Here is a 12679-nt window from a genome sequence, read left to right on the forward strand (position 1 = left end):
TGAAGAGAGGTTGGGGATAAAAATAAATGAAGAACAAAAAGTAAGAGGCTATCCCAGGAACGCAACATAAAGATTGCCCAACGAAATAGAGTCATAAGTGCAGAAGCGATGCTCTATAATTCACACTTTAAATAGCCCAGATACCCTAGAGTTGAGGAACTTCTACTACTGACACATTTGGTGATCTCATGCTGTTAAATATAGGACAATAGGAACAATTCTTGACTTTTTATGCTGAAAAGAAAACTGGGCAAGCGGAGGGCAGGACTGATTTCCTAGATTTATTTATGAGTAAGTGGAAGTGATGTGCTGCTGAGTAGAAGGGATAAAACCATCTTGAAGTATGTAATAGAGCCAAAAGTACATACCGGAAATAGACAAACATGAATTCTGCATTGAGAATGTATTTACTTAGCAAATAATGTATCAGGCACTAGTCTAAGTACTTTCAAAATTTACTTAAGACCTATCAAAATAAAAAGGATATTTAATGCATTTGTACGACATTGTTAATAATCTTATATTAAAGGATAATGAAAAATATCAAAGTTTTGGCCCATAATCCAAGACAAATACAAAAGAATGGCAGAATATATAGAATGTGTCACTAAGGCTAAAGTCAAGTTGAGTTAAGGAATTTTGAAAGTGGCTATGAAAGTTGTACTTATGGGGCGCCTGGGTGGCTCAGTGGGTTAAAGCCTCTGCCTTCGGCTCAGGTCATGATCTCAGGGTCCTGGGATCGAGCCCCGCATCGGGCTCTCTGCTCCGCGGGGAGCCTGCTTCCTCCTCTCTCTCTCTGCCTGCCTCTCTGCCTGCTTGTGATCTCTGTCTGTCAAATGAATAAATAAAATCTTAAAAAAAAAAAAAGTTGTACTTTTGAGAAAAAATAAAACAAAAAAATTTGGCCTATTTCATTGCACTAGCAGTGAAGATGAGAAAGCGAAGGTGAAATGATGGACTGCAGGTGTCTACGTTTTCAAAGAAAAAAGGGCTATAATCATTGCCTCATTTCTTCACATCCCACTCATTCCTTTATGCATTTCAATCAGACTTCTCAAGGAACACTTGTAGAGTGAACAAATGAAAAATTAAATGAACAAGCCAGAGAAGGTGCAGTCTCTTTAACTTAGAAATGGTAGAACTGTCATGTACAAGATGAGACTTGTCGCATAAGACAAGGAAGGCGAACCCAAGAGGTGGTTTTTCAAAGTGGAATAGGGAAGTCAAAACAGCTGGGAAAAGGAAAGTCCAGCCAGCCTTGGAGTCAGGGATCCAACAGAGAGCAAAGGGCCGCAGTGCCACTGGAAGGGATCCAGAAGCAGCAAGTACTCAAATACCCGACTTTAAACCCTTCAAAGGGTCTCTTCTCCAGGACTTGTCTCCTCCTTCACCACTATGGGGATAGTTACTGATAACTATTTTGATATGTGAAAAGCTCGTTAAAGTTCTCTAGTAATGCTGCTAGAAAATAATCATTGGTGAGAGCTACTGTGGAGAGATGCAAAATCTTGCTACAGAAACAGGAAGAGCCATGAGGCCCTTCATCTGCCGCTGCCTCCAGGAACAATCGTTAAAGGGCCTTTGTGGGAGCAATGATGGTACCAACTGCATGGAGGTGACAGAAAGAATACTGTCTGGACTTTACCAGAACTGCTGCAAACACATCTGAGTCACTGTGGATGAAAGCATATGTGAAAGGGAGGACGTTCTGAACCACCTACTGGCATCCCAAGGGTGGTAGTGACAACACCTCTTTCCCATCCCCCTGAGGAGAGAGAATGAGAGTTTTCTGCCAGGAAACATGGTGGGATAGAAACCCCAGAAATTCGGGAAGGTAAAAGGAGTTTGGATAAGCCTCAGAGTATCAAGATAGAACCTGCCTTTAGGATTACCAGTAGAGGGTAAATCTAAGAAAAGAGGTTTTCAGAAGAGCAGTATCAGGGGTTAGTCTTAATTTATACTTCTGAGTGAGATAAATGCAAAAAATTCTGAATAACTCTAGCTGTTACATTTTAATGAGAAATCTTATCAAGACCGAATGAACTAAGAATTAACATGAAGGAGCAAGTACTACATGGGAAACGTGATTGCTCAGGCAAGCTTGGAAGAACAGAGGTTTTTCCATTGAAGTAGATAAAATACCGGTGAGAGAAAAATACCTATTCAAAGAGGTGTTATTTAAAAGAGGATTAATGCCCAAATGTTGTAACAAGGACTAACAAGTAGATCTTTCCATAAAGATGTTTTGGGTTCAATAGAGAATTCTGAAATAATATAACATTATGCTAATGCCCATATGTCCAAGGACTACATACCTTTTGCAGGGCATGGAAATGCAATGCGTTCACTGGCCACTCTTTCTTGGAATGGGGTGTTATATGGAGGTTCTAGGTCTTCCAGTGTAGGCGGTTCTATTAGAACAATAAATGCATTATCGCGGGCTTTCTCTAAGCAATACCAAACTCTTCCTGCAGCACCATCAACCAGCTACACCGGTGAACTGTTACCTTTCCTGACTCTCTTCCTAATATGACACATATTTCTAGCTGCCAGACATATCTACCTCAGGCTATGCAGTACATTTATCAAACTTCTAAAAATATATAGTCAAATATTTTGCTAGAGAAGACAAGATACAGAGTGCCTGGGGGGCCCAGCCAGTTAACAGACCGACTCTTGATTGTGGCTCTGGTCCTGATCCAGGGTCATGAGATCAAGCCTTGCGTTGGGCTGTGCTCAGCGCAGAGTCCGTTTGGGATTCTCTCTTTCTCCTCTCTTTCTCTCAAATAAATAAAATCTTTAAAGGAGACAATTGCAGAGAGCATCACCCAATTTTAATTTTCCGCACAGTACTTCTCACGATCTGTATTTCTTACTTTTTCCCTTGCTGTCTACTCACAGGAGAACAGCTTTTGCCAGCTTGATGCCCCCCCCCCCCCCCCCCACATGTATTTTCTTATGCCCCAAATCACCTTGGACATGTAGCGTTATTTCTGTTTCATCACTGCCTGCCACGTTAGTAGCGACGCACGTATAGACGCCGGCATCCGAGAGCAGGGCTGGGTCAATGCTTAACGTTGCATCTGAATTGCTCACACGCCGCGCTCCGCCCACCAGCGAGGCACTTCCTCTTTTTAGCCACGAGATTACAGGAAGAGGCGTCCCTTGAGCGTTGCACAGGATGTCCACTCTTCGACCAGCTTGGACTTTCATAAGTTTAGGGCCACGCTGTATCTTTGGAGGAACTAGAAACAACTGGGGGTTAATAATCCAATTTAAGAAATTCCTTTCTCTTCTCACTGTTAATGAGAACTCCTTACAAAGAAGCAGCACAGAAAGTAGAACAGTCTCAGGATGTGGACCCAGGCTCAGGCCACATACTAGCTGTGCGATCTAGGGCAAGTCAGTAGATTTCCTGAGGCCCGTTTCCTTGATAATCCAGGCAAGAATAACCTCTTCAATACCAGTCCACTGCAAGGATTACGGGCAATAATAAATAGAAAAGCCCTCATGCCAAACTTGAGGGAAAGACAAGTGTTTGAAAATGTCAGGTTTCCTTTAATTTATAAATAATTTAAAGTTTAAAACCCTCTTAAAAGGCAATGATTTCTATAATATAAGGGAGTAAAAGAAAAAGCATTTCTCTTCAGGTGCTCCTAGTTTTTGCTCTCTTTGTGGAAGGTTTAGCCAGACAGTGAGAAAAGTTTCTAGTAAAAACTTTTGCTAATTTCAGAGAAGAAAATCAAAATCAAAATCAAGCCTCTATTACTTGTCTTTATCTACCTTCCTTTAGAAAAATGAGGTAATTTATCAGAACACTGGCAAGTATTATTGGTCTCCACATCCATGCATTATACACTAGAGAATCAAGTTAAGTCATAAGGATATCGTTAGAATTTATGTACCTTACATCCCTACAAAGCCCCATTCCTCAGTCCTTTGTTTTTAAAACTTAATATTTAGCCAATTATAAGGTTGTGACAACCTTATAATTTTGAGAGGATTGTTAACATCATTTTATGAAAGAGAAAACTAAAGGTAAGAGAGGGTAGGTAAAATGCCCAAGATACACCACAGCTAGTAAATGACAGAACTCTCCTTGGATCTCAAATCCCATGGCTAATAGGACACTATTACAGTGACTGATCCAAGAGGGAAATCAGGGCAATGCTACCCAAGAAAATCTTTTCCTGATATTTGAATATTTGGCACCTATATAATGTCTGACAGAGAATGTACTCACTAAGCATGTGTTAAATAAATAACTATTTTGTACAGACTATGGTAAAGTTGAGGGAATAAAACAGATTAACCGAAAGTTTTTAAAAATTAAAGAGTTCCAGGAAGCATAATGTTTTCAGTTGGCGAATTCTTTGAATATTGAAAATGACCATTTAAATACTAATAAATTCTTCTCTGAGAACTCACAATCACTTCTACAAAAAGCCGTCAGTCTAAACACTTTTTTTTTTAGTGTATCAAGAGTTGTCATAAGTGACTGTAGACATTTAGTAAAAAGAAGAGCCAAAATTTCAATACTGTTTATTTAAGGAAAAGGGAAAAAGTTGTCTACAGATGGCAAATAAACTTTCCAGAGGAAATGAAAGAAAATCACAAGTCTTCAATTTTAGAAAATTTTTCTCTAATTACTCTACATACAATTTGGAGACTATCAAAGAAACTACTAGGACTGATTTTCCTGTGGCCAGTACACAGATATCACATGCCTTCATTTCAAAACTCACCATGGACATTTAATTTAACAGACTGAGTCACGTTCCCAGCTATATTTGTGGCAACGCAAAGATACATCCCACTATCTGAAACGCGGGTCTCAATGATCTTCATTGAACCAGAAGGGAGGAATGTGTGTCTAAAAGAAAGAAACCACAGAGTAGACCATAGAACATCAGAATTTTAATATCCCCAATGCAGCTGCACTTCAGTGTGAAATTTCTACTCTGCAAGCCGTTTTTGAAACCATTCTCTCATCTATATTATTTCTATACACCTTTAAAGTCAGGAATTTTCATAATTCTATTGTGTATGTGTATTTATGTCATAGTATACAGTGTATACATTCTGCATGATGTTCTTATAAATACAAAATCAGTTTCCTTTTACCCTTAGATCTAACCTAATGGTCTGCAATTATCAAAAACTTGTACCTCTGTCTGTCTTATTAAGTTGTGACTATACTAAGCAAATATATATTTTAGTAAGTTTGAACATATTTTGAATACTGTCCTGTTTTTTCTGCAATGCTCTATTAAAAAATTTAGTGTGTTAAAATAAAGGTGAAAGAAGGTACATTCGTAATTCTCAAAAATTTACTGAATATGTTCTTCCTAAAGGACAATAATGTAGTTGAGTGAGCCAGATCGACATATAAAAATGTTATTATGTTAACTGTATTGAAATAAGTTTAAGGAGGAGAGGGTCAGATAGACCTGCTTAATATCAAGATTTCTTATGTACCTAGGAAAAAGAAAAATTGTTCTATTGGCCCTGAGACAGACAAATGAATAAATAGTTAAGGACAAAATTCCCCCCAAAGACGTAAGCATCTAGGAAAATCCAACATGTAATACTCAATGATGGAGATGTTATTACAAAGAGCAAGGAAAGGGCCAATTATTCAAAAATGATGTTGGGCAACAGGTTCTGCACATGGGAAAAATAAATAAATCAAAAATAAATAAATCAGAATACTACCTGGCGATTCACAGACCTGTACCCCTGGGGCTAATAATACATTATTTGTTAATAAAAAATTAAAAATTAAAAAAATAGAGCACTACCTAATAACAGACACAACATAAAAATTCATATGGATCAAGATCCATAATGTGAAAAACAAACTTAAAATATTAGACTAAAACACTGGTGGCCATGTTAATATTCTTCATAAAGTAAAAGTCTTAAAAACAATAGAAGTAATACACTGAGCTACATAAAAAATGTAAAATTCTATGTAATCAAACATCACACATTAAAACCTTGCCGTGGTCTAAGGAAAGGTATTTGCAACACATACAACAAAGGAGTGCTATTAAGAATACAGACCCAATTTCTGTATTCAACAAGAAAAAGACAAGTAAGTCACCAGAAATTCATGCTGCAGGCTTAAAAAGGCAAGTTACAGATGACACAAATGCCAACAAAAAGGTAAAAGCATTTTGGGCTCCTGGAAGTCAGTCACATGAGAACTCAGACTGTTGCAAGATACCATTTCACACCCATCTGAACAACAAAAATGTTTAAGTCCATCGATACCAGGCATTGATGATAATGGGGACATCTGTGCACCTCTTTCTAATGGGAGAAGGGCAAACCAGGAGTGCCTCTGTGGACCGCGATTTAGCATCGTCTACACAACTGAAAGTAGGAATTCATCCTCACCAGAAACTGCAGCTCCAGGTGCCAGTCCTAAAGAAAGTCATGCATGTGTATACAGAGAGACATACATAAAGATTTTCACTAAAAAGCCTTGTTTGTAAAGTCAAAAAACTAAAACCAAACCCAAGAGAAACAAACAAAACCCTGAATGTCCATATACTGGGAAATGTATACACAAAATGGAGACTATGTATATCGTGGTTAAAAAGAAACTAAACCAGGGGCACCTGGGTGTCTCAGTGGGTTAAGCCTCTGCCTTTGGCTCAGGTCATGATCTCAGGGTCCTGGGATTGAGCCCCACAGGGGGCTCTCTGCTCAGCAGGGAGCCTGCTCCCCCCTCCCCCATCTCTCTCTGCCTGTCTCTCTGCCTACTTGTGATCTCTGTCAGATTAAAAAGAAAAAAAAAATTAAAAAAGAAAGAAACTAAACCTATGTGTACAAAAATGAACAAATGTTGACTTAATACAGCAAGCAGTAGACTAATAGGTAATATGTTACATGGCAAATTGAAAACAGACACACAAAATTAAAAACATAGAAAACAAGATCCTATACAGTTTTAGAATGGTTGCATAGGAGGCATGTGACGTCTATGGCAGTATTTGCCTCTGGAAAGGGAGACAAGGGGTTGGGGAAGAAAACAAGGAAATGTTAACTGTATCTGTAATATGGTATTTCTTTCACTCAAAAATATCCAAAGCAAATTATTTTTCAAAGAAAGAGTAAGCTTATGTAAAGTGGTTCTTTAATTGTCTTTTTTACCCTCACCAGTGGTAGCATAAATATCTAGCTTCATAACTATACATCAGTAAGTTTAACAGACACAGCTAGAGACTATAAGTTCTTACTCCACCAGTAACTTCTGGCATGATACTGAATTAAAGTAGTAATTGCTACTACTCCTTGAGAACTAGAGAAGGGGTGTGTGGAATATACATTATCTTATATAATTCTTGCAGGTAAAGATCAACTCCATTTCATAAATAAGAAATCTAAGGTTCAGAGGGCCACTGAAAAAAATTGCCAAAAGTTTCAGGCAAACTTTAAGTGGTGGAGGTAAATTCAACCTTGTACTTGCAGGGCAACAAAGGTGGTACCTTAAAGGCTCTGGCATTTTGGTTTCCACATCTACCAAATTTAGCCTATCAGATTATTAGCCTATCCAATTTATGGTCTCGGTGGGCCTTTAAATGTCTAAGGGTTTAATCAAGAAAATTTTACAAAACCATCTGATGAAAGTCAAATCTTAGTCATTAGAGTACTTATTGTGTACTTATATGGGATTAATGAGATTCTATGTGTTCTATGCATTTGTGCTAAACAGATCTACATACAAATGTGCTCCATTTCAGTAACTACCCTGTAGAGGCACCTGTGGGAAATTATGTCAAAGTTGGGTGTTAGCATTTCTGATATTAAAGAGTGATCTAGAAGGTATACATATATTTGCTGTAGGTTCAGGTACATGCATGAATTATCTCAAATTTAAAAATCATTTTTTGAAACATCTGTAAACCTAAGTAGGTATACCCATCTGCCCCAAGAGATTGTTTTCACGTGTCGCGGTCTGTCCGCGATCACCTACCTTGGAGAGAATGGAGAGATGAGCTGGGTCTCTTTGGCCCACGTAATGATGGGTGGGGGTAAGCTCTTCACTTCACAGGGAAGCGTTACCTCTTCCCCTGCAAGGACGGAGATCTCAACAGGCTTATCTTGAGACAGTCCTCGTTGATCTCCAAACACTCTGGGCCTTACTAAAATAAACACATGTTTTTGGAAGGGAGAGAGTACATTGAAAACAGTTACCTTACATTCAAATGTGGATTACTAATATTCTTTAAAAATGTACAAAAAGATGCTGCTGTGCATTCCAAAGTTTCAGGGCATCTCCAAAACTTTCCATTCATGTATTTATAGCAAGAGCTGAAAGGAAAATGACCAGAGAGTTTCTCTTTTTAGTTCTTCCTTTCAGAACATAATGAAGAGGTCAGCTGAAATGCCCTTCGAGAATCTGCCATTTGTACAAGGAATTCTTCAGGGCAGAGTGCTCACCAAGGCATAGCTAAGGTTTGGCTTTGCGAGGGTATTTTAACTAAGGGGTGTTTCTGAAGCTGCTTGGGTGCAGCGAGCCTACTCCTCAGGAAAACACCATAAAATTTTTCCGAACGGCTATACAATTACTCTCCCTTTAAATAATCTCAGTAGAAGAAATGGTGGTTGGCAGTAAAAATGCGTTTTTGTAAAATGCAGTTCACTTTAGGAGAACAGCCCCTGCTAATACGATTTGGGAGAGAAATGTGAGTTTTGGCACCGGCATACAGTGTCAAAGGAAAACACTCCTCCGGGGGCTCTCACCATAGACGGTCAGCTGCACTTTCCTTTTGGCGTAGCCGGCCGCATTGGTGGCGGTGCAGACGTACTCCCCGCTCTCTTCACCCCCAGGTGACACCACATACAAACTTCCGTCAGCCCCTGCGGAAAACTTAGCACTGCTGGTGGAGATCAGCTCGCCTTTCTACGAAACACAACAAAGAGGTTTTTTTAAGAAATGGAGTGACTTCATGTCTGGAAAAGGAAGAGAGGAAAAAAAAGATCTCCATGGGGGAAAATACTAGATTTTTGAAAAATGCTAATTTGACTTAAGTTATTTGTACGAAAATTAGAGCAAAGAAAGCAAAGGCAGTATTTTGACACACTGAATCATGTCCCCTTTGTTCCAGAGCTACTTAAAAATGGAGCGAATAATGGTAATAATAATGAATGGGACAGTCATAAGCTAACCATGCACAGTTTTGAGCACGTCACATGAGTTAACTATTTTCATGTTCAAAGCAATCATATGAGCAGGAACTACCATAATCTCCCATTTTATAGATGAAAATATTAAAGGTTGGGGATGATGTGGAATAACAGTCTGTGGTAGTTCTGGGACTTGAACCCTGGCAGTCAGGCTCTGGACCCCAAATTCTTTCTTAACCTTCATGCTTTATCCTGGCACAAAGGCCACCTTGGCCTTTCATTTTTATGTTTTCCTAAAATGCATTAAACTTCTATATAGTACCAGACACTGTAGAGTTTGGGGATCAGCTACAGCACCGGGTTTTTGTGTCCAGAATGCAGAAATCTTAACCTTTTTATTTAACTTCCAGATGTCAGTAGCAACTTTATATTTCAGAGCTTTGTAGATATATAAAATTAGATGCTATGGTAAAATGCTTGGGTTGTAGTACTAATTATACAAATGCCACATTTTGTTATTATGCCATCATTTTATATTACTTATAGCTGTCAGATTTAAATTGATTTACAGAAAATACATGCTATCTTCATGACCGTTCAAAGATGAAAAGGACTTCCTTAGCAAATGGGTTTTTCCTCCTTGCAAGAAGACAAGTAAAACCTGGACAACTTCATGATAGGGACACAGAGGGGAATAAATGAGTTTGTGTATGTCTTATTTTGCCTTCCTAAAATAAAGGGTCTAAGACAAAGATTTGGGGTCAAGAAGTTTAGTTGGAAAGTGATCCCCAGAGGCTCAAGCAGGTGGGCGGGGGAGTGAGGCACACAAGGAAGGAAAGTTAAAAAGATTTCAGTGTTCTTGTTTCCTCTGTGGCTAGGCTGATAAGCTTCCATGTGCTGGGATCCTTTGAGAAACTGTGTAGAAGAAACTCAGAAGTATTCTAATGGATGAGAAGCAGGTCGTTTATAAAGGACACCTGCCCCCCAAGTTGTTAATGCCCCTACACTTCTCAGCTACCCAAAAGCAGGCTGAGTGGCCTTGTGGGACTCTGGAGAAAGCCCTGATTCCAAAACCTAGAGAGAGACACGCATGAAGCGGGACTCTGGCCACGTGCACGGAGCTGTCCACCGGAGTTGCGCTGAAATCACAGCGCCTGGGGGGATGTGGCAAGGGTAGAAAAGGATCTGCTACAAACATGCTAAGTGTTTAGAAAAGTTCCTGGTATACAGAAGGTGCTATGTTAGCATTCACTGTTGTGTTGTTAATGTTACTCCAGCATCAGGTAGGTGACTGTACTAAGGACATTTTAAGGTCCCTTCCAAGTGGTACGACTGCATGGGTTTTCCTTTTTATAAAATTCTACGGGACAGTCACAAGTCCTGTGTATGACAAAAAATATTAAAACACTGTGATAACACGTAACATTAACAAACAACACTGGGTAGGTCATTTACCTTGGACCAGATGATGGATGGCTTGGGAATTCCACTTGCTTTGCATGGTAGAGTTACTGGAATGCCTTCAATTGTGCTGAGTACCTGCTGCCCGTGCTGAATGGTTGGCAGGACTGAAAAAAGAAGGCAATATTCAGATCTGAGCATCTGTTCTTCCATTTAAAGTTACACGTTTTTAGAATACATTGTGTATTCGTAAAAACTAGCTAAGACAACATTTTCCGATCGAAATGTAGAGTAACTTGTAAGGGAGTGTAATAGAGTAAATACAGTAACTCTAATCTGATGATTTTAATAAAATATTAACTTAAAGTCAAGTAGTGAATTATGCATAGCAAGTTAACTTTCCTAACAAAAGTAAGACTGAAGAAAATCCATGTTTTCCTGGAAACTCAAGAGGGAATTACATCTGAACATTTACACATTTAACCATACTTTTCATCCTTGTCCATTACCCATTAGGCTGCAAAGAGCTGACGTAAGCCCACCGCTAGAGAAATGGACTGTTTAACCACTACACATTTAATATCTGCCTATTCACAAGCATTGCTTAACAAGCTACTAAATTTAACCCAGAAAGAAGGATATGTTTTCTTAAAAGAAATGCAACAATAAAACTTGCAAGGCCTTAGGCATTTACATTTAAAAGACTAAAATACAGGATTCTAAGTCAGTAGTTTTCACTAAGAAGAATAACATACCTTTGACTTTAGAAAGCAACTGAAGAATTAACATTATATGAGCAGAAGCAAAAGGAAAAGGAAGACTGTTAATGATTCCATTCTGTGCATATCTCGATTAATCACAGGCAACTAGCATATGAAAAATTATCTATACTCAATGTTCTCAAAATAATGAATTTGATTAATGAAGTTCCCATATATGAAAGTTCTTAACATAGCACAAGGATCACAGTACAAGCCCGATACACACCAGGCATTTCTTTTCCTTCCCCTGGAAAGATGAAAGTGGAATGGCTCCCCAGGACTCATGTACTCACTAAAGCTCTTGCTTTTGAGACAAGTTTCTCTAGAATTGTCACAGCTACCTGGGAGGAGAAGTTTGCCAGAACAAGAGATACCAGAGACTTCTGTGCATAAACATCCCTGGAAGGCTTTGTTACATACTGGTATTTTCCCAAGGCTGGGTTTATTCCTTAATTTCCTCTTAAAAAATTGTCAAAAAAAATTCTAGATACTCTCTATGTCAGGCTACTCTCTAATTTCAGAATCATCATGGAAGAGTCGACTCTCAACTCTACCGTAATTTTGTGGCCACATGGAATAAGCCGTTTTCTTAAATGCATACTGAGTTTGACAGCTATTAGGGGAAGTGGCAAATTTAGGCATTTTCAAATCTGATGACATCTGTCTGTGGAAGAGCTGTTTCTTTCCAGATTGTTCACCTACCTAAATCAAGATGACAAGTGAGTGGTTTTCCATTTTAATTTACATCTATATGTGCATGCATTAATTTATCCTTTTAAGAACTGGTCACTGAATACCTAGGAATAAACCTAACCAAAGAGACTAAGAATCTATACACAGAAAACTATAAAGTACTCATGAAAGAAATTGAGGAAGACACAAAGAAATGGAAAAATGTTCCATGCTCCTGGATTGGAAGAATAAATATTGTGAAAATGTCTATGCTACCTAAAGCAATCTACACATTTAATGCAATTCCTATCAAAGTACCATCATTTTTTTCAAAGAAATGGAACAAATAATCCTAAAATTTATATGGAACCAGAAAAGACCGCGAATAGCCAAAGGAATATTGAAAAAGAAAGCCAGAGTTGGTGGCATCACAATTCCGGACTTCAAGCTCTATTACAAAGCTGTCATCATCAAGACAGCATGGTACTGGCACAAAAACAGACACATAGATCAATGGAACAGAATAGAGAGCCCAGAAATAGACCCTCAACTCTATGGTCAACTAATCTTCGACAAAGCAGGAAAGAATGTCCAATGGAAAAAAAGACAGCCTCTTCAATAAATGGTGTTGGGAAAATTGGACAGCCACATGCAGAAAAATGAAATTGGATCATTTCCTTACACCACACATGAAAATAGACTCAAAA

At 38.6% G+C, this 12679-nt stretch overlaps 1 protein-coding gene across 1 annotated transcript in view; it reads right to left on the minus strand.

Moving 5' to 3' along the window:
- Positions 1-12679, minus strand: part of HMCN1 (hemicentin 1) — a 471117-nt gene that overhangs the window by 201127 nt on the left and 257311 nt on the right. Inside the window, exons 20-25 of the mRNA XM_032862623.1 lie at positions 10594-10706; positions 8755-8914; positions 7985-8153; positions 4746-4873; positions 2973-3245; positions 2316-2411 (exon numbers count right to left, since the gene is read on the minus strand). Of these exons, the coding sequence (XP_032718514.1) occupies positions 2316-2411; positions 2973-3245; positions 4746-4873; positions 7985-8153; positions 8755-8914; positions 10594-10706 (939 nt within the window). The remainder of the gene's footprint in view (positions 1-2315; positions 2412-2972; positions 3246-4745; positions 4874-7984; positions 8154-8754; positions 8915-10593; positions 10707-12679) is intronic.

This window comes from Lontra canadensis, unplaced genomic scaffold (genome assembly GCF_010015895.1).
Source record: "Lontra canadensis isolate GAN:19392208 unplaced genomic scaffold, GSC_riverotter_1.0 scaffold24, whole genome shotgun sequence".
NCBI classification, from domain to species: Eukaryota; Metazoa; Chordata; class Mammalia; order Carnivora; family Mustelidae; genus Lontra; species Lontra canadensis.